Source organism: Balaenoptera musculus, chromosome X (assembly GCF_009873245.2).
Source record: "Balaenoptera musculus isolate JJ_BM4_2016_0621 chromosome X, mBalMus1.pri.v3, whole genome shotgun sequence".
In the NCBI taxonomy this organism is placed as follows: Eukaryota; Metazoa; Chordata; class Mammalia; order Artiodactyla; family Balaenopteridae; genus Balaenoptera; species Balaenoptera musculus.
Window position 1 is genome coordinate 61,529,543 of NC_045806.1, and position 23,419 is coordinate 61,552,961.

Sequence of the window (23,419 nt, forward strand, 5' to 3'; positions counted from 1 at the left end):
GTCCTTGTTGGTTATCTTATATGTAGTAGTGTGTGTATGTTCATCCCAAGCTCCTGATTTATCCCTCCCCACCATGTTTTCCCTTCAGTAACCATAAGTTTGTTTCCAATATCTGTGAGTCTGTCTCTGTTTTGTAAATAAGTTCATTTGCATCATTTTTAAAATTAAAGTCCACATATGAGAGATATCACATGATATTTGTCTTTCTCTGTGTTTTTATTTTGTATGTGTACAATTTTGATCCCATAAATGGGAAAATTAAAACCAGTACTTTCCCTAATGTTTGGAGGCTGCTGAAACTTCTTCCATTGTTTTTTTTTCCTACTTTGGAAACTAATCTGTTTCACAGTAGTCACATATTATAAATGCCTGATATGATTAGAATTTTTTTTTATGTGCCCTCCCAAATATTGCATGAAACACTTTCATTCAAGGGAACACAATTTGAAAATGATCAATTTAACTATTGTAACTTTTTCTAGTTGTCTCCTAGAGTCTCACTGAGTCCTAAATTATTATAGTTTCATAGCATTGAAATAGATGAGTCCTCAGAATCCAAGTGGTTTCTTGTTTCTCTCAATCTATCACCAATACAGATAGTGGTTTCCTAGTCTTAAAGATGTCCATGGCTGGTGATTTCACAAACTCCTTCAATAGACTATCTTATTCTTAATTTACATTTATCACTACAAGTCCTTTTTAAAGATCACCCTGAATCTCTCTTTTGTAATGGAAGGTTATTTGCTCCTCTTTTTGCCCTCTTCTTGCCTTATTGGCATTTCTACTTTCCTCTGTTTTTAGCCTTTATGAAGTAACCAGTATTCTTACCTTCTGGTTTGGCTGTTGTGGGAGTGTAAAAATAGACTTCCAGTAGGTCCAGGTAAAGAACACAAAGATGGCATGGTAGAATATGAGGTAGATAACTGAAATTTAAGAAAAAAATCAGTGTTTATGTTATATTTTCATCCATTTCTAAGAGTTCAGTAAGATGTAAATCTCAACAAATCTCTATTTTGTTTTCCTATTACCAAGTATTTTCTAGTATTATTATGAAAGGTTAATTCTTACCTTTTTCCCATGCAGTGACAGAAACAATTTATAATGCCAAATTTGGAACCAGAGACTTTCTGGAAGTCGCATATTTTAAAAGTTGCCATGTGATTCTGGGAGTAAAGGGGAAATGTCCTTTATGACAATGTGGGGGAAGCTACTGTTGCCAATTGTCATTCTCTCTGCCACTGTGGGTACTGAAAGATAATAATGATAGTATTTGCACAGTGCTATAGAGTTTACAATGTGATTTCATAATATTATCCAATTTTATTTTTTCAACAAGTTTGTGAGATAGGTAACAGGATAAGGACAGTTGATTAACTATCAGGGGTAGTTGATTATCCGAAGTCACACAGCTACTATATAACATAGCCAGGTCTTAAACACAGGACTTCTGACTCTAAATCATAAGTTTTTGTTTCAGTAGCCCCAAAGACTACACACTTTTTTTAAAATATTTTTTTTGATGTGGACCATTTTTAAAGTCTTTATTGAATTTGTTACAATATTACTTCTGTTTTTATATTATGGTTTTTTGGCCCCGAGGCATGTGGGATCTTAGCTCCCTGCCCAGGGATCGAACCCACACCGCCTGCATTGGAAGGCGAAGTCTTAACCACTGGACCATCAGGGAAGTCCCCAAGACTACACACTTTTGAAATGTGAGTTGTACCACTGAGACATTTGTGGCTCCCCACCACTTTTGTTTTTATATTCTTTGCCTCTTAGATAGCTCTTCTGATATGGGAAATTTCAGTATTCTCCAAAGAGGTCATTTTAAGACTGAAGGTCATTTTACTGTTTCATTGTGAGTCCTTGCATAGTAAGGTCTGATTACTTCAATCCGTCAGGAAGACTCAAGGGAATGATGTGACTCAAGACCAAGTTAATAAGGCTGAGTCTATCACATATTTATGATGGAATCGAAAAAAGCTGGCCCAGTGCTCCCAGCCCTGTGGTATAAGACCTTTTTAATGTGCCTGTTTTGAGTAATTATGAAATCTCATTTTGAAATTCAAGCAATAGAAAGTAAATGTCTACCACACACATATATCTAAACTCCCCCCTCTTCCTCCTAAGGCATAATACCTATTTTGTGTTTGATGTGTATCATTCCAGATCCTCTATTTGTATATGTTTATATAAGTATATAAACACAGTACACATATGGAATTTTTGTTATATTAAAATTTTTTCATTGTATTTTTGAAAGGTAATACACTCACAAGGTTCAAAAGAGTACACAGTGAAAAGTCTCTCTTCTATCCCTGTCCCTCAGCCACCCAGTTCCCCTCCCTGGAAGCCACAAATGTCACAGCGTCATGACTTTATTCTGTATCCTATCAGATTTTATACATATAAAAGCACTAAAACAATGTGCTTTTTCACACAAATAGCAGTATTCTGTACACATTGTTTTGCAACCTATTTCTTTTTCACCTGCTATGAGTTGGAGATCATTCCACGTAATATAACTTGGAGAGAGGGAGCTTCCTCATTCTCCTTTTAAAAAGTGGCATGGGATTCCATTGCATGAAGGTACCATAATTTATTTAACCAGATTGTCTCTGATGGAAACTTAGTTTTTCCCCTTCTCTTGCTAATACAAATAATGTTGTAATGAAAAGCTTTGTATACATGCCACTGGCACATGTACTAAAAATATGTATAGGATCAATTCCCTGAAGTGGGATTGCTAGATACAAACACAGGCCTTTTGATAGATACTGCCAAATTGCCATTTACAAAGTTTTATTTACTTTACATTCTCCTCACCAATAAATGAGAGTAACTCTTCTTCCACAGCCTAGTCCTTGTGAAATGTTATTAGAATTTTTTATCTTAGGCAAGACTTTTAAATTGTTTCTTTCTGTGTTATCCTTTGCTATGTTTTTGTTTCTTTGATTTTATGAGGTTTATATAAGGAAGATTCCATGACTATCTAAGTTACATGGGACATATAGTAACCCCTGTTCCTTCAGTATGGAATGGGAGTATGGAACTTTTGGCTGCAAAGAAATTAGGAGAAAATAATTTTATGTTTACCTTCTCACTGTGCACTCCAAAGACAATAAGGTTCAGCAATTTGGATCACTTGAATGATGAGAACTAAACTCTTACACTTGGTAGTATTTTAAGGATATTTACTTTGCTTTAGTTCCAGTGATTGAGATGGGAAGTGTAGGATTTTAACTTGTTCTAGGTCATAGTACAAATCTATACCTGGCTTAATCATAGAACTAGAAACAGCTGGCTCCCATTTCTGCATTCCATGGTTTCATAGAAGTTATGAATACTTTATAGATGGATGGAAAATGAGGACTCATGAGGTCAAATGATTAAGTCAAAGTCATTCAGTAGATTGGTAGAATAGGGACTATATTCTAGATTTCATAAAAACCTAGAGTTGGATGAGAACATAGAGATCATCTAGTTCAACATCCTCATTTTATAGACAGGTAACTGAGGCCTAGAGAGGGTAAGTGACTTGATCAGGGTTACCCAGCAAAGTTACGGAAACACTGGGACCAGAATCCAGGTTTCCTCACCCCCAGTCCAGAGCTCTTTTCCCTAGAGGAGTGGTTCTCAAATTTTAGTGTGCATCAAAATCACTTTGGGAGATTATTAGAATGCAGATTCCCAAATTCTACACCAAATATTCTGAATCAGTAGTCTGTGATGGAGTCCAAGAATCTACCAACTTCCCCAGGTAATTCTGAGGCAGACGAACCATGAGAAATAGGGCCTTAGAGGTCATTGGGTTGTTCAGCTTACCATCCCAAGGAGGAAGCTCCTCTCCAAAATCCTTGGCAGGCAATTACCATATCTCTGTCACATTTTATCCTGCAGTGAGTATTATGGATAGGCCCCATGAGTCTCAATTTTATGTTTTTCTCTCTCTCTATATATAATCTTCCTAAGCTATGGTCCCAAATGTATAGAAGTCCATTCTTTTTCTGTCTTAAAAATGAGCAACATATTTCTCTATAATTACTAATTTTGTACCTAGAATAATCATCCCTATAAACTGCAAGGGCACTGAGTCTTTCTTTTTAAGTGTGACGCTCTAGTGAGATTTCAGATAACTAGAGAAATCAAACAGCTTGTGAACTGTATCCCTGAACTGCCACTACTCATTGACATTGGAATGAAATTGGAAAACATCTTTTTTAAGCAAACAGGCAAAGTAGAGCCCTTCGCTTATTTGGTAGTGATCACAGTCATGGGGCATCTGAAGCCACTGAAGCTGTTTACCAAATGAAAGCCAAAAGCCTTTCAAATGTTTTTTTTCCCTTCCATAATGTACAAAGGTTTTCAGGAGAAGGAGAAATCAGCCATAAGGAAATGACGAACTGTCAAAGAAAAATCCACCTCAGCATGCAGTTGTTCTAAATTTTGTCACTGTGTTGCAATGTCAATATCCCATTGTGGGAATAGCTTCTGAAATGAGAATGACTACTTGAGCTTTTTTCCTGAAATAATGATTCATAAACTTCTTGATAAAAATTATGGAATCAAAACCACATGATGGAAGCAGCATAAAGTTGTTATTAGCAACATCTTTGGTCAGCAGGATGCCTTTCTAGGTATCGCTCCCAGGGACTAATGGGAAGTGAATGATTTTGTGTGTATGTGTGTGCATGTGTATACATGCGTATACATTCTTGTGTGAATAAAAATGAATGCAGCAGACAGCTTTGAATGCAGCAAGATCAGCACCAAAATGGGGAAAATAGGAAAATAATAATGCTTTACTATATATACTCAGACACATAAATGTTAAGGCTGTTGCTGTGGCAATTATCTAGCATACCTTTTTTCTTTAAAAAGCTATGGAAACTATGTTTAGTTTAAAAAGACACTATTTTCTGTAATATCTTTTATATCAATTGAAAAGCATTTTAGTTGGTAGAAGGGGGTGATGGGGAGAGGGGTGCACCTTTCAATTACATACTATAATTCAAATAGGAATATCAGCTGTAGCTTTAGCAATTGAAAGAGTCCTCACTAAAATCCCCATTTTGGCTTAATATAGAAAACCCCAGATTATGATCAGGGGAAAATTGTCAACTAGATAGTCACTTCTCCCTTTGAATGGGATACCTAGTAAAGAGGTCTTGACTCTAATATTTGACTTCACTGCTTTACTTTACTTTCACTGCCTTACTTTACTTTCACTGCCTTAAAAGCTCTAACAAAGAGCTGAACCTTGTCTCTCAGCTATTTGAAGGAATGTTTGGAGAGAATGGGGTTAGAGGCCCATAGGTTGTAATCAAGGAGCTAGGGACAATTCACAAGAATATAAGATTGGCTCAAGAGTTGTTTCTATGATTTAGCCACCCACTAGGGGAATACAAGATTTTCTCAATAGTTGTTTCTAAGGTTTAGCCAGCTACCCACAGGAGTCTCTCTGATTGTGAGATCAAATTCTAGAGCCAAAACATGGCATCATGTTTTGAAAGAGCATGGTTTTCCTTATTGATACCAACTTCAAAAGTTAGGGTTGTCTCCAAGTATACTAATTTCCCCTAGTTACCCATCAGATATCTTCCACTCATCAATTTATATAAACTTTTATGAAGCTGATTATGTCTTCAGTCTATACCAATTCTGGGGGGTAGTAAGTCTCATAAGTTTGTCAGCCACTGTGCAAAAGCAGGGCTTCATTTTAGTTGCCTTAAACTATTTTTCACTTTCAAAGAGTTTTCTAGTCCTGTGTATTGGAGTTTGGTAAACAACACAAAGCTAACAAGATATATAGCCTTCGTATGTTTACAATCTTGGATTATAGCCCCTTTCAGTTTTTGTTTTTCCATGCTGAAGAGGCCTCTCTTTTTGGTCCGCTTTGGGTATATATATATATATATATATATATATATATATATATATACATACACACACACACACACACAAACAACAACCACCTTGTCAGGTTGTGAGAACTAATTGACTTAAATACGGAAGTATCTCACATACTCTAAGGACTTAATTAACATCAGCTTTCTTCCTCTCCCATCCTTCCTCTTAAATCTTAGTGATCTGTTTTCTGACATATGTGGTAAAAATTACACAGACTTCAGGGACAGACACACTATGGTTTTGTTCAAAAAGAGGAAAATGGTTTGTTTCCAGTCCTCTTCTTGATAATATCTACTTAACATTTCATTAATTCATTCATCTTGGGGATAAAGAAGTACACAGAGCAACATTCCTTGGGGAATTATCTTTGTCTACTTTCCTGGTTTAAAATGGATAGTTGAGATGTCATCATTCTGTATGTATCATTTGGATTAAGTATAGCCCAATGCCCCCATGTTGTCAGGGATATTCACAGAGGACACTGAAGCAGAACAGAGACACTTTACTGTCTATATGGTGGCTAGGGATTTGTGAGCCTATTTTTCACTGGTTGGGGCAGTGGTAGGGTTTGTCAAAATCCCAGCTTGGTTCCCTCAGAATCTATTTCCTTTTGTTTATACAACCAATAAGACCTCTACCTCATTAATATGATGTTGACTTGATTTATCTTAGTATTATAAAATTTTAGATTAGAAAGAGCCCTTGGATGTCATTTGGTCCAGCAGTCTCCATGATGACTAAATCTGCTTTACATTATCCCTAACAATTGGTCACCCAACTTTCATTTGAACACCTGAAGTCACGGGAAACTTATCAACTCTCGGGCAGTCCATTCTATCGCTGGATAACTCTGATTGTTAGACACATCTTTGTCATATTAAGCAGAAATATGCTTCCTGGTAACGCCCTCCTGTTGATCCTAATTTTTTTCCCATGGAGAGGAATCATAATTGCTTAAGAACATAGAGACTTGTATCTAGACATTTAAAGATCTCTTACAACTCAATAATAAGACAAACAATTCAAAAAAATTAGGCAGAAGACTTGGACACTTCATAAAAGAAGGTATACAGATGGAAAACAAGCACATGAAAAGATGCTTATCATTAGTCATTACAGAGGGTAAATTAAAACCATAGGAGATACCACTTCATACACAAAAAACCTGACAACACTAAGTGACAGTGAAGATACAGAGCCACTGGAACTCTCATATCACTGATGGAGATACAAAATGGTAGGACTGCTTTGGAAAACAGTTTGGCAGTTTCTTATAAACATAAAATTACCACACAACCCAGCAATCCTACTCCTAGGTATTTACCCAAGAGAAATAAAAACACACATTTCCACGAAGGCCTGTACATGTGTATTCTTATCAATTTTATTTATAATAGCCCAAAACTGAAAACAACCCAAATGCTCATCAGCTGGTGAATGAATAAGCAAACTGTAGTACATTTATTATATAGAACACTACTCAGCAATAAAAAGGAACAAACTACTCATACATGCACTGACAAGGATGAATCTTAAATGCATACTGCTAAATGAAAGAAGCCAGATTCAAAAAGCTATGCATTGTAATATTCAATTTATATGACATTCTGAAAAAGGTAAAACTATAGGGACAGAAAACTGATTATTGGTCACCAGGGTGGAAAGTCAGAGAACTCTGGGGAGAGGCGATATTTTGAGGGTAATGTAAATATTCTATATCTTGATGGTAGTGGTGTTTACATCATTGTATACATTTGTCAAAACTCAACAACCTGTACACTAAAAATGTGTGATTCTTATTGTATGTAAATCATATCTCAATAAACCTGACAAAAACAAAAACAAAGAGATTTAAAAATGGGTCTTTTCCAAGGTAAAGTGATGCAGCCACAAGCCAAGGAACAAAGGCAGTCACTGGAAGCTGCAAGAGATAAGATTCGGAATCTCCTCTTGAGCCTCTGGAGGGAGCATGGCCTGCCGATGCCTTGATTTCAGACTTTTGCCCTCCAGGTCCATAAAAGTATAAATTTCTGTTGGTTTATGTCACTATGCTTGTGGTAATTAGTAATGGCAGCCCTAGCAAACTAATGTACTCGCTATACTCAGTTTTCTCATCTGTAAATGGGCATATGATAATACTTACTTTTTAGGGCTGTAAATGAGAATTAAATGAATCAATATACCTAAGGCACATTAGAGCAGTAGCTGGCACACATTAAGTGCACTTGAAGTAGTATTTATTATGACTCTTTAATAGTTAAGTGACCTTAGTTATCTTTAGCCTCCAGTCCATTCACCTGTTAACTAATAATAATCAAAATATTTAGTTTAACACCCAGAGAAAATAAATAAGTAAATAAGAAAATAAATAAATAAGAGATTACATGGGCCTTTTCCTTTGATGTCTTTTCATCGTAGATTTTCTAACAGTTAGCTATTTATTCTTACTTCCAGTCTAATATTCTTATTTTCCTCACAGCCACATTTAAATGTGTTAGAAGTTATAGGCTGTATGACTGAAAACAGTGTTGACAGGTACACAGCTAGGGTAGGAAGCAAAATCATGTCTCTGAAACCTAGCATTGGCTGAACTCCGGTTGATCTTTCCTCACACACATAGATCTCACCATTTTGGCTCCATACATGCCTGCACCAAATGGTAGCCAGATACAAGTGGGGGCTGCAGGAGACATATTGGGAAGGGCACAGGAGCATGGAAGTTCCAGCCCAGCCCACTGGGGAGGAGCAAATTGAAGCTTGGGAGAGTCATATCTTTGAAATGGTACATCTAGATGTAGCTATAGCAAAAGAGACTTGTCAAAATGTAAGGGAGGAAAATCACTTTTTAAAACATTTATCAAGTGGTGTGTACTATACACACCACTGAATCTTGCTTCATCCTTAACCTCTGCAGTGACTACAAAGGACTTACACTTTCTATTTTATCCACTTCTATACTGTTTGCATTTTATGAGGTTCTATTACCTTTATAATCAAGAAAAACAATAAAGTTTTGTTTTTTAAATTCATCATTGAGGAATGGTTAAATAAATCATAGTATCAATATATCCATACCATGGAATAATTTGAGGTCATTAAAAAAATGAAACATGTTTGTATATACTAATATGGAAAGATATCTATGATATATTATTAAGTGAAAATACTAAATCATAGGAAAATATGCACAGTATCATCCAGATTAAAAAACAACCAATCTTAAACAAATTATACAAATCCATAATCATATGTTTATATGTAAATACAGAGAGAAAGATCTAGAAGGATACAAATCAAACCAAATATACTAGTTATCTGTGAATAGACATTGATAAGGGAGGGGGGAATGTGAGGAGGACTTTATTTTTTATCTTACATATTTTTGTTTAGTTTGAATTTTCAATAAGCATTATTTTTGTAACAAAATTATATTGATATAAATCAGCATATTGATACTAATTATTATAATTATATATAATTATTATAATTACACTAATATTAACATCAACATAATACTCTTTTAGAAGTGGGTTAGCCCATAAAGAGAGCTTTTGTCTGGTTCCCAAATCCTCATTACAAAGTAATTTTACAATAATAAATATAAAATAGTGTATTATACCCATGCACTTATGGTCAATCAATCTACAACAAAGGAGGCCAGAATATGTAAAGGAATGAAATTAGAACATTCTCTAACAGCATACACAAAAATAAACTCAAAATGGATTAAAGACCTAAACGTAAAACTGGATACCATAAAACTCCTAGGGCAAAAAAAAAGGCAAAACACTCTCTGACATAAATCGCAGCAATATCTTTTTGGATCTGTCTCCTAGAGTAATGGAAATAAAAACAAAAATAAACAAATGGGACCTAATTAAACTTAAAAGCTTTTGCACAGCAAAGGAAACCATAAACAAAACAAGAAGTCAACTTACAGAATAGAGAAAATATTTGCAAACAATGCAACCAACAAGAGATTAATCTCCAAAGCATAGACACAGCTCATAAAGCTCAATATAAAAAAAAAACCCAATCAAAAAACGGGCAGAAGATCTAAATAGATATTTCTCCAAAGAAGTCATACAGATGGCCAAAAGGCACATGAAAAGATGCTCAACATCACTAATTAGAGAAATGCAAATCAAAACTACAATGAGGTATCACACACCAGTCAGAATGGCCATCATCAAAAAGTTTACAAAAATAAATGTTAGAGAGGGTGTGGCGAAAAAGGAACCCTACTACATTGTTGGTGGGAATGTAAATTGGTACAGCCACTATGGAGAACAGTATGGAGGTTCCTTAAAAAACTAAAATTAGAGATACCATATGATCCTGCAATCCCACTCCTGGGCATACATCCAGAGAAAACTCTAATTCGAAAAGATACATGCACCCCAATGTTCATAGCAGCACTATTTACAATAGCCAAGACGTGGAAGCAACCTAAGTGTCCATCGACAGATGAATGGATAAAGAAGATGTGGTATATATACACAATGGAATACTCAGCCATAAAAAAGAATGAAATAATGCCATTTGCAGCAACATGAATGGACCTAGAGATTATCATACTAAGTGAAGTAAGCCAGACAAATATCATACGATATTGCTTATATGTGGAATCTAAAAAAATTGATACACTTGAACTTATTTACAAAACAGAAATAGACTCACAGACATAGAAAACAAACTTATGGTTACCAAAGGGGAAAGGGTGGAAGGGATAAATTAAGAGTTTGGGATTCAAATATACACACTACTATATATAAAATAGGTAACCAACAAGGACCTACTGTATAGCACAGGGAACCATACTAAATATCTTGTAATAACTTATAGTGGAAGATAATGTAAAAAAAAGTATATATATATATATATATATGTATAACTGAATCTCTTTGCTGTACACTTGAAACTAACACAACATTGTAAATCAACTATATTTCAATAAAAAAGAATATAAAATGGAGAAAAGACGGTCTCTTTAATAAGTGGGCCTAGGACAGCTGGACAGCTACATGTGAAAGAATGAAATTAGAACATTTTCTCACACCATATACAAAAATAAACTCACCTAAATGTGACTGGCAACCATAAAACTCCTAGAAGAGAATGTAGGCAGAACACTCTGACATAAATCATAGTAATATTTTTTTGGATCTGTCTCCTAAGGCAAAGGAAACAAAAGCAAAAATAAACAAATGGGACCTAATTTAAATTATAAGCTTTGCACAGCAAATGAAACCATCAACAAAATGAAAAGACAACCTACTGAATGGGAGAAAATATTTCCAAATGATAAAGGGTTAATATCCAAAATACATAAACAGCTCATACAACTCAATATCAAAAAACCAAACAATTAAAAAATAGGCAGAAGACCTGAATATTCATTTTCCCAAAGAAGAAATACAGATGGCCAACAGGCACATGAAAAGATGTTCAACATTGTTAATCATCAGAGAAATTCAAATCAAAACCGTAAGGTCACCTCACAACTGTCAGAATGGCTATCATCAAAACGAACACAAATAACAAATGTTGGTGAAGATGTGGAGAAAAGGGAACCCTCATACACTGTTGGTGGGAATGTAAATTGGTGCATCCACTGTGGAAAACAGTATGGAGGTTTCTCAGAAAACTAAAAATAGAACTACCATATGATTCAGCAATTCCACTCCTCGGTATATATCCTAAGAAAACAAAAACACTAATTCAAAAAGATACATGCACCCCAATATTCATAGCAGCATTATTTACAATAGTCAAGATATGGAAGCAACCTAAGTATCCATCAACAGATGAACAGATATAGATGTGGTATATATATATATATATATATATATATACATACACACAATGGAATACTACTCAGCCATAAAAAAGAATGAAATTTTGCCATTTGCAACAACATGGATGGACCTGGAGGGTATTATGCTTAGTGAAATAAGTCAGACAGAGAAAAACAAATACTGTATGTTATCACTTATATGTGGAATCTAAAAAATAAAACAAACTAGTGAATATAGCAAAAAAGAAACAGACTCACAGGTATAGAGAACAATCTAGTGGTTACCAGTAGGGAGAGGGAAGGGGGAAGGGGCAAGATAGGGGTAGGGGATAAAGAGGCACAAACTACTATGTATAAAATAAATAAGCAACAAGGATATATTGTATAGCTAGCACAGGGAATAACTGAACTATAAACTGAGCATAATCTATAAAAATGTTGAATCACTCTGTTGTACACCTGACGCTAATATAATATTGTAAATCAACTATACTGTAATTTAAAAAAAAAGGAGGGGCTTCCCTGGTGGCGCAGTGGTTGAGAATCTGCCTGCCAATGCAGGGGACACGGGTTCGAGCCCTGGTCTGGGAAGATCCCACATGCCACGGAGCAACTGGGCCCGTGAGCCACAAATTACTGAGCCTGCACGTCTGGAGCCTGTGCTCCGCAACAAGAGAGGCCGTGATAGTGAGAGGCCCGCGCAACGCAATGAAGAGTGGTCCCCGCTTGCCACAACTAGAGAAAGCCCTCGCACAGAAATGAAGACCCAACACAGCAATCAATCAATCAATCAATAAGAACGTGAATTTCTAAAAAAAAAGGAAAACAAGAACAACAACAACAAAATAAATTGAAGATTCCCTATACAGTATGGAGGTGAGTATAAAAGATCATATTGTGGCCCAAACTTTTTCCTCCCAGTGCCCTCTCACCCTATGGTGTCTAATATATCACCAATAAATTAAGGTTAGTATAATAAAAAAAACTGACACAAAGCAGAGTTTTCAAATGGAAACCTGAATAAGTTATTAGTTTGCTAGGGCTGCCATGAAAAGTACTACAGACTAAGTGGCTTAAACAACAGAAATTTTCTTTCTCACAATTTTGGAGGTTGGAAGTCCAAGATCAAGGTGTCGACAAGGTTGTTTCTTCTGAGGCCTCTCCTCTTGGTTTGTAGATGGTGATCTTCTCCCTGTCTCTTCACATGGTCTTCTCTCTGTGTGTGTCTTTTTCCTAATCTCCTCTTTTTATAAGGACACCAGTCATATTGATTAGGGCCCACCCTAGTGACCTCATTTTCATTTAATTACCTCTTTAAAGACCCTATCTCCAAATATGGTCACATCCTAAGTTACTGGAGGTTAGGATTTCAACATATGAATTTTGAGGGGACACAATTCAGCCCATAACAGTTCTATTATTTAGGAATTGCACCTATTTCTAAAAAGGTAAATAATTACAATCATTTTTAACTTTAAATGGGAAACTAGAGAATTTAGTATGCAAACCATTCAAAATACAAATGAATTCTCAGATAATGAGTTAAACATTTGCTTGAAATGATTGATGGCCCTTTTTGAAGATGAACAACTGTGGTCAATACATTACTCTTGATTATATGTGGATTGCCTGACAGATTGTGCCTAATCTCATTTCTAAATTCATCCCTTAGCTTTACCAATCCTTGGACTCTACCAAATTCTTAACCTCTAGTTCATCCCATAGTCTCACTTTAGGAGTAGAGGAGGGAAGACCTTCTACTCAAGATCTTCAAAATACAGATAGTAAGATACTGAATGAGATCATCCATGCAAAACACTCTTATGAAAGCAAATATTTTGTTTTCTAGTACGGTCTATGGAAGGACAGAGGGACTCATGTCTTAAAGAATTTCTGAGTCCTGTATAATCAAGGGTGGCATAATATATAATATTCTGGACTGTGGTTCAGATGATCTGAGCTTTAGTCCTTTCTGTGCACTAGAATCAGCATGACTAGGTCAAAATATTTTACTTCTTTGGGTCTCAGTTGTTCTACTTACAAAATATGAGTGCAAGGATTTTGACAATATATTTACAAAAGGGTAGTAGTTGGAATTATAGTCCTGAAATATGTTATCCTTCTTAGAAGAAAGATCTTTTAGGTCCTTTCCAATGTTAATAACAATAGTATCTATTACTACTTATTCTGTACTTATCATATGCCATGCACTATGCCAAGAGACTTACATACATCATCTCATTTAGTGCTTTAAACCATGAAAGGTAGGTATTGTTATTCCCATTTTACAGAGGAAGAAAGTGAAACTTAGCTTAAGTTCCCCAAGGTCATATATATAGTAAGTGGCAAAGTCAAGATTTGATCCCTGGTACATCTGACACCAAAGTCTGCTAATTTGCTACTTAACAGTGCATTAGAGATTGAAATTTATCAGGAACTGTATTAGTTTCCTAGGGCTTTCATAACAAATTATCACAAACTGGGTGGCTTAAAACAACATAAATGTATTCTCTTACAGTTTTGGAGGCAAGAAGTCTGAAATTAAGGTATAGGCAAGGCCATGTTCTCTCTGAAGGCTCCAGGGGAGGATGCTTCCTTGCCTCTTCCTAGCTTCTGGCCATTTCTGGCAATCCTTGGTGTTCCTTTATGGCAACAAAACTCTAATCTCTGCTTCTGTCTTCACATGGCTGTTTTCTCTCTGTGTGTATCTGTGTATCCAAATTTCCCTCTTCTTATAAGGACACCAGCCATAGGGTCCACCCTAATCCAATGTGACCTCATCTTAACTTGATTGCATCTGCAAAGATTCTATTTTTAAATAAATTCACATTCACAGGTTTTGGGTGGACATGAATTTTGGAGGGACACTCTTCAACCCAGTAGAGGAACCATTAAGCAGACAAGAAATGGAAAAACTTTTGCAGTATGTCTGACTATGGTTTTCCTAAGCTGTGAATAATGAATAAAAGGTTACGTGATTTGAGGCTTTCATTTCTTTGTCCCTTATATTTTCTTTGCTTATGCCAAATAATGTTCCTACTGGCAGTCATATGTTGTACTGTATTCTAAGTTAATAGTGTAGTATAATTTGAAAGAAGTCACAGATTCACATGGTTAGAACTGATCTCAGATACTCATTAGGCCTGTTGGTCTGCTTCTAGGCAAGGCTCACTGATTCATGCCAGATAGTTGGGTGCCTGATAGTTTCTGAATAGTTTTCATGGCATCTCCTAGTAACCTGCCCTAGTGTTCAGAAGCTCTTTTCAAGTCTAACTTTCAAACTTCTGGCTACAATTGAATTTAATTTTAGTTTATGGATTCTACTGTCTTGAGAATCCTGACATATAAAAAAATGTTACAATGAGATTGTTAATACTTAACACTTACAAAGCAGTTTAATGCTGCATATTTTACTCCTATATACTTTTACTCCTACTAGCTTACAGTAAATCTGTAAGATGTTATTAAACTAGCCTTATTTTACAGAAATTGAAGTTCAGAGAAGTTGAGTTACTTACCAAAGGTCATAGAGCTAGTAAATGATAGAGCTGGAACTCTAACCCAGATCTTCTGTCCCTAAATCCTGTGCTTTGTCCCATTATACCCCACTTCAGAATAAAGAAGCAAAGTCTAATCTTATTTTTTTAGTGTTTGATAAATTTAAGAGCTATCAGGAGAGAAGTGCTTTGGAATTACAGAATTCTAGAGTCAGAGGGACCTTAAAATCATACATTGTGGTAACAGTTTCCTAAAGAGTTAAAATTCTGGTAACTGGATTGATGCTATTAGAAAGGCTTTGAACTGAGTTTGGCTTACAAATGACACTCTACACTGGTGTGGTTGAGTTCATTGACAACACACAGGAAATGAAAATATACTACTTTGGACACTAGAAAAATGATCATTGATTGACACTAGAAATTGATCATCAATTTTCTGAGTAAGGAGTAAGGAGGTCAACTAAGCAAATGAGGGAGTTGTAGACTGAAAAGTAAAAAGAACAAGCATAGGTTTGCTTAACAGCATGGACTTTGAAGTCAGGTAGTTCTGGGTTTGCAGCCTACCACTTACTAGCTAGATGACCTGGGATAAGTTACTTCACCTCTCTAAACTTCAGTTTCCTTCTCAATAAAATGGATATAAGAATGTCTACATCATTGTGTTGACGTAAATATTGAAAGATTATACACACACACACACAATACTTAGCAGGATACTCTGCACAATAAATTGTAGTTTCCAATAATAATAACAATATTATTGTCATTATTCCTATTATGGTGGAGCATCATCTAAGCCCCCACCCAACTTATCTTGAAAGGTTATTGTGGAAAATGACATTTATTTATAAATATTTATATATGTATACAGAAAATGATCTCTGACTTTAAGAACCATCCATAACAATAAGAGGCAATTCAAGATTTGCTCTAAGGCTGTAACAAAAGTAGCAAACATTTATTGAGTCATCAGTATGTGCTTTATTCACCACTGTTCTAAGGGCTTTACATGCATACCTCATTAAATTTTCATAATAACTCTATGAAATAGGTATTATTATTATTTCTATTCTACATATGAATAAAGTGAGCACAAGGAGGTCAAATAATTTACTAGGAAGTAGTGGAGCCAGGATTTGAATTTAGACAGTTCTCATACTTTTAACTACAATGCTCTACTATCTTCCCACCACTCTGCTCTATTGCCTCTACAGCCAACACCTCTGTTAAATAAGTAATAGCAAACTGCAGCTTTAAAACAGCATAATATGAAAGTTATGTAGTTAATGAATTACAACAATTCCCATGAAGTGAGAATTAAAAGTGGCTATATGAATACTTATGGTTATACCTGATAAAATAATGTGAAACTAAAGGTTTGTTAAGACACATGTTTAGCTTACACATTTTTTAATGAGGAATGCCTCAGTCTGTTTAGAATGGTAGTATAAATTGCAGATCAAGCCAAGATGGGGGTGAGGAGTGAAGAGTAGTAGAGTAAATATATTGGAACTGTGATGGTGAAGGACTTAGCCCTTAAAAGCCCCACTGTGGGGCCCTTACTCCATGCCTTGAAGAGGGAATGAATTGGGCAGAAAGGCAAGGTACCTAGCACAATAGTGATGAACCAAGAGAAAGCCTAGGGTTAGTATGGCAAACAGAGTGGCTACCTGTGCCCTTTTCTATCATAAATCCTGGTAACTTCAAATTCCTGTCCTACAGCCAGAGGAGCTACTTAAAATATGTTCTGCTCTATCTCTGGGTAAGCTTCCTAAAAACCATTATCCTAAACTTTCCACTAACCTCAGTGTATTCCTGGGAAAGTTGCTCAATTTATAGGCTTTAATGTAATTCACTTTTAGACAGAAAGAGGGATACAGTCCTGACCAAAACAATTTATAATACCTGCTTACCTTTTTCTGCTGGGCTCAAAACAGTCACTGTGAAAAGAGAGAGAAAGGTCAAGATTAGTGATACTTAGAAACATTATTTTTCTAATGCATTTTTCCATAGCATCATTTTTAGTAATTTATTCAATGATACTTTAGGAAACCACCAGCCTGCTAACATAACAGAAGGCAAGGATGATTAAATTCTATCTTTTGCTACCTTCCTTCATTTTAAACCTTGAGTAAGAATTTCTACTCGTTCAACAAATACAAGGATAATCTGACTTTTAAAAAGCCAACAAATGGGAAACACTCAAGCTATATAACATGGCAGTGAGAACTTAAAAGATGATAAATTAGGAGATGACTATTCATTTTCCCAAAGTATTCACTGTAGAACATCTTTAAAAACCAAGTTTCTCTTGTATATTTAGAGGTAATATAGTGTAGAGGTTGCATGCCAGCTCTGATGTCAGATTTTCTGGGTTAGAAGCCCAGTTGCACTATTTTGTGACCCTGGGTAAGTTCCTTAACTTCCATAACATTGCCTACCTCACAAGGTTACTTGAGAATTAGATGAGTTAATGTATGTAAATGCTGTCTAGCATAGTATCTAGCACAAGGCAAGTACTTAATGAATATTAATTATTATATTTGAATGAAGATTTCATAGAATATTAGAACTGGAAGGGACTTCAGCAATTATCTGGTTTGTCTCATTTACAGATAAGAAAAATGGACTAGAGTAGTATAATATGATTTGCCCAAGGTCACAGAACAAGTTAGTGGCGGAGTTGGGACTATATTCCAGCCTCCAGGACTTTTTCCATGTATTATGTCTACCTTCTCCAATCATTCCTTGTTGGCTTACTGTGATATATATGTAACTTCTGTTCAGAATGTCATTTGTACAAAATGGGGCCTACCTGTCTTTACTCACCACCAACATCTGTGTGCATCTGTACTAGGTGCTAAGGCAAAGTGAAATTATAAGGCATAGATCTCAATCTTGAGAAGCTATTAAATTAAAGTGGTTTTCATACACATTGTTAAACTCTTAAGGATCAGAAAAGGGGAAAAATCCAAACAGAGAATGAGACTATATTCTAGGGGTTATTTCCTCAGGTTCTTCATTAGTCATAACTTCTCCTCTTTATTTGCAGGTCTATTTTTGTTGAGTCTTTAAAAAATGCTCCTTGTAATGATCTTTTGAATGGACTTTGTTAAAACTACTCCATTTTGTCTGTGCTAAAAATCCGACCAGATGATGTCCTCTTTTTTCTAATACACTGGCCTGGAGATTGATACCAATTTCTTTTTTTTTTCTTTTCAGTTAGAGAATCCTGGTTAAGAATGATTGACAGAAGCACATCCTCTACTTTGACAAACGGAAGTGGAAACAAGAAGTCTTGATGGGTCAACCTGGGACTTCATGATTTTGCACATACATGTTGTGTGACTACATCAGTCCCACTAGGCCCTGAATTGGGTTAATAACATCTCTTTAAAATGGAACTAGAGAGAGCACAGTTGCTTGGAGAACAATATTAATAAAGAGTAGCTGACAAATTGCTGTTTGGTATATCTCCTTCTACCTCTATCGATGAACAATTACTGTGAAACAAAAAGTGGAGATCCTAACTCCCATTTGCTTGGCCACTTGCTACAGCATTTGTGGGTTAGGGAAGGAGAACATCCAGTGCTTGGCAGATATTGGAATGAGACAATGCATATACAGAAAAATGAGTGGGGACCTGTGAAGTCTCTAGGTGGGGGATAGCTGTTTTTAAGTAATTTTAGGACCATCATGTGCAAGTGGGATTGGTTTATATGATCCAAGAACAGAGTGCAGAAATAGAATCAATGAGTAAAAGCTGCAGGTCAGCACATTTCAGTTCAATAAAAGAGAAGATAATGATGATGATGATGATAACGATGAGCAGCGAGACTGGCAGTATTGGGAAGGAGTAAGTTTCCCATTATAAACACTTGGAAATGTCCTGTAGGACATTTAGACATTAGTTAGGTATTGGACTTGACTTTTAAAGTCTTTTCACTCCTAAAATCTGTACGGAGTCAATAAGTCTAAGGGAAAAATATTTTCTTGTAAAATTCCCTGTTAGAAGTTACATACTTCTGAGGAAAAAAACAAAGGTGGTCTTTATTCTAAAACATTGTGGCACTTATCTTGGTAGTTCTGCCTTTCCTTTATTTTTCTAATATTGCCTTTTGCGTTATTAAAGGAAAAGACTAAGATACTTCAGTCATATTTAAAATGAAAATGACTAAACTTTTCCAAAATGAATCCTTTATCATGAATCTCTTGGGGAAATGTACACTTAGCCATACTATGGGTAATTTGTCATGCATGATTATAGAGTGATGTGGTGATATGTGTAATTACACACCTGCTCTGTTCCTTCAAATTTTAGCTCACTATCGGCAAGTTAAGTGACTGGGGTTATCATCAAATAGCTTTTTTTACTCTCTCCTCTTTTCTTTTACCTGTTTACTGATTCTTTGCAACCAAGTATGGAGAAAAGGTATGGAAGGGTAGAATATATGCAAGGGCTTTTCATCAAAGACAACTAGTTTCAAACGAAAGCATATATCATGACTTCCTTTAAACAGACACATTTTAGAATTCACAGAAGGGTATTGGTAGAATAAACCTAATTTGGGACTATATGCAGATGGTCAACAATGTTAGTCCAAGGACATGGAAGAAATTCTACAACGGTGCTGTCCAAGAGAAATATAATACAAACCATGTAATTTAAATGTTTTAGTAGGAACATTTTTTAAAGTTAAAAATAATAATAAAAAGTGGAGTTAACTTTAATAATATATTTTATTTAATCCGATATATCAAAAATATCATTTCAACATGTTATCTACACAGATTATTAACTGTATACTTTGCATACTTCTTTTTGCATTAAATTTTTGAAATCTGGTGCATATTTTAAGTTTTCCAGTATGTCTCAATTCAGATACCATATTTCACGTCTTTAATAGCCACATATGGCTAATGGCTACCAAATTAGTGAAGCTCAAAAGGACTTGTGGAAGGAGAGTGGGAAGGCTGAAAATATGAGTCTAGTGAGATGAGTGCTCAGTTACAGCATGAAGTTCTCTTTTAATTGATGACTCATTTGGGAAGGGAGTTTATTGCAGTGATGTTTAGCAATCATCACTGATGAATATGGTATGTATTCTTATTCTGGCTCTGTCACTTACTTGTTCTGTGATTAATTATTTAATCTCTTTGTGCCTCAGTTTTTTCATCCGTAAACTGAGGATAAATTAATTTATGTTATAAGGTTGTTATAGGAACTAAATTATAAAATACATGTAAAGTACTTGGGTGCCTGATACATAATAGGTACTTAATTATTGTTAGCTATTTATTATTTTTCTGAAAAAGGTAAACTGTTCAGTGAGGTTAGGGGTTACAGTAGTTTGGGACAAAACAAGTCTTATTTTTAAAATTATTTATGATATTGATCCCAAAGTTAAATAGGATGGTTTTAAAATAATGTATTCAATGTCAAAATGAATATATTTGATACTCACTTTTTCCAGTAGATGTTTCTTATACTTTAGGTTAGGAGAGAGAATAGAATTTGAAATGGAGAACCTAGATACATTTCTCATTATGTTCTGCTTGTTGAAAGCAAACTAATCATGCCAGTCTTCATTTACTCCTCTGAAAAAGTTACTCATACTAGCCATTCATTTACTTTTTCAGCAGCCATTCCCAAATTTAGATGATTTTAATACCCACCTAGGGAACTGATAAAAATATAGATTCTAGGGCCCCCTTCATATAACACATCTCTGGGTGGAGGTGTAGGAATCTGTATTACAAAAAACTCAGCAGGTGATTATGATTATCAGCCAGGTTTAAGAATCATTGGAATTATTTTAGATGTTTCATATGATACTTAACTACTCAGGTGTGATGCTTTTGACTGTTCCATATATGGATGAGTTATAAGACTATTTTAGATATAAGAATACCATGATTCATATAGGCTTAAATGGATAGCTTTTACTTCTATAGAAATTTGGTATCTAGAAACTGTTCCTTCTGGTTTTTTGCCTTATCAGTTTTCATTTCTTCTGACTCTCTTTGAAGAAATTCTAGCTTCTCAGTAGAATTATTTCCTGGACCTTTTAATTTTAATCTCAAAATGGATACTGTTAATCACCAAAAATGGCAGAGTAGGGAATTCCAGGCTTTTGTCCTTCCCTAAAAGCCATGAATGAAGTGGCAGAAACTGTCAGAATCAACTTTTGCAGAACTCTGGAAACTGAAAGTTGGGACCTTGAAAAGAAAACAAAATTTACAAACCTTTAACTAGACTGGACAAGAAAAAAGAAGGGAAGACTCAAATTACTAATATCATAAATGAAAGTGGAGATATTAATAGAGAACATTCATAAATGGAAAGGATTATAATAGAATAGTAGGAACAATTTTATGCTAACAAACTGGATAACCTAGATGAAATGGATAAATTCCTAGAAACACAGAAACTACCAAAACTGACAAAAGAAGAAAGAGAAAATCTGAGCATATTTTTAACAAGTAAAAGATTGAATCAGTAATCAAAACCTCCCAACAAAGAAAAAAGCCAAGACCAGATGGCTTCACTGGTAAACTGTACCAAATATTTAAAGAATTAACACCAATCCTTTTCAAACTCTTACAAAAAATTGAAGAGAATTCACAAACTTTGTCCATCCACATTTATATGTTTTCATGCAGTTCTTTGGATAAGTGGGGTTAATGTGATTTACTGGTGATAATAATCAAGACTAATACATGAATCTTAAAAATGATTAAAAACCAATAGCAGAACATTTGTGTAGGCTTAAGGAAAAGCTTCATTATTATTTAGAAAAACTAATATGATCAAATTTGATTTCATTCTAAATCCATTCACATTATCATAAGATATTATATTTGTCAATGAAAGAAAAAGAAAAGCTGCTGGATTTAAGTAAAGAATCATCTTACCCTTAAATAACAACTTAAATAGATCAAATTATATAAATTCTGGCTAGTGGTGAGGGGGAAGTTTCTGCCAGCTGACGAAGGAATAAAAGACATTATTCTGCCATTTGCTACAACATATGTGTTCCAATGCTAACTATTAAAATCCTGATTATGATTTATGTACAGCCATTTCAAATATAAAACCCGATATTAAAAAGTAAGTTTGTGAAAGCAAGCTCAAGTTTCTCATTAAAGATTATTTTCAAAAAGTTAAAAAAAAATTGAAGAGAACACTTCCTAACTCATTCTATGAGGCCAGCATTGTCCTGACACCCATGCCAGATAAAGACATCACAAGGAAAGAAAACTACATACATCCCTTATGAATATAGATGCAAAACTACTCAAGCAATTACTAGCAAACCAAATTCAACAGCATATTAGAGGATTACACATCATGATCAAGTGAGATATACCCAAGAAATGTAAGGGGTGATTCAACACATGAAAATCAATTATGTAATACACTACATTAACAGAATGAAGGAAAAAAATCCACACATTCATCTCAATTGATGCTAGAAAAGCATTTGACAATATTCCACACACTTTCATGAAAAAAAAAAGCTCAAGAAACTAGAAATAGAAGAGAAGTTCCTCAACTTGATAAGGGGCATTTACGGAAAACCCACACCTAACAGTGTACTCAATGGTGAAAGGTTGAAATCTTCTCCCTCTGCTAAGAAATAAGGTCAGGATGTCGATTTTCATCAATTCTATTCAACATTGTACTGACAGTTCTAGCCAGTGCAACTAGGCAAGAAAAAGAAAAAAGCATCCAAATTGGAAAAAAGAAATAAAATTATTTTTATTTGCATATGATATGATTCTAGGTATAAATAATTCTAAAGAATCCACCAAAAAAACCCCTCTTAGAACCAATGAACAAATTCAAGCAAAGTTGCAGAACACAAGATCAACACTCCATATCAGTTTTATTTCTAAATACACTAGCAGTGAACAATCAGAAAAGGAAATTAAGAAAGCTATTCCATTTATAATAGCATCAAAAAAAAAATACTCGGGAATAAATTTAACCAAGGAGGCTCAGGACTTATACACTTAAAATTCCAAAACACTGCTGAAAGTGACTGAAGACTAAATAAATGAAGAGACATCCCATGCGCATGGATTGGAAAACTTGATTTTAAGATGGCATTCTCTTCAAAACAATACACAGATTCAGTACAATCCTTATCAAAATTCCAATGACCATTCTGTAGAAGTGGAAAAGCTGATCCTAAAACTCATATGG

General features: G+C 35.0%; 1 protein-coding gene across 2 annotated transcripts in view; it reads right to left on the reverse strand.

Annotated features, from left to right (window-relative positions):
* Positions 1-23,419, reverse strand: part of ZDHHC15 (zinc finger DHHC-type palmitoyltransferase 15) — a 125,853-nt gene that overhangs the window by 98,318 nt on the left and 4,116 nt on the right. For both annotated transcript variants that reach the window (XM_036839132.1, XM_036839131.1), the window contains exons 2-3: positions 17,124-17,150; positions 829-923 (exon numbers count right to left, since the gene is read on the reverse strand). In XM_036839132.1, coding sequence (XP_036695027.1) covers positions 829-923; positions 17,124-17,150 — 122 coding nt within the window. The remainder of the gene's footprint in view (positions 1-828; positions 924-17,123; positions 17,151-23,419) is intronic.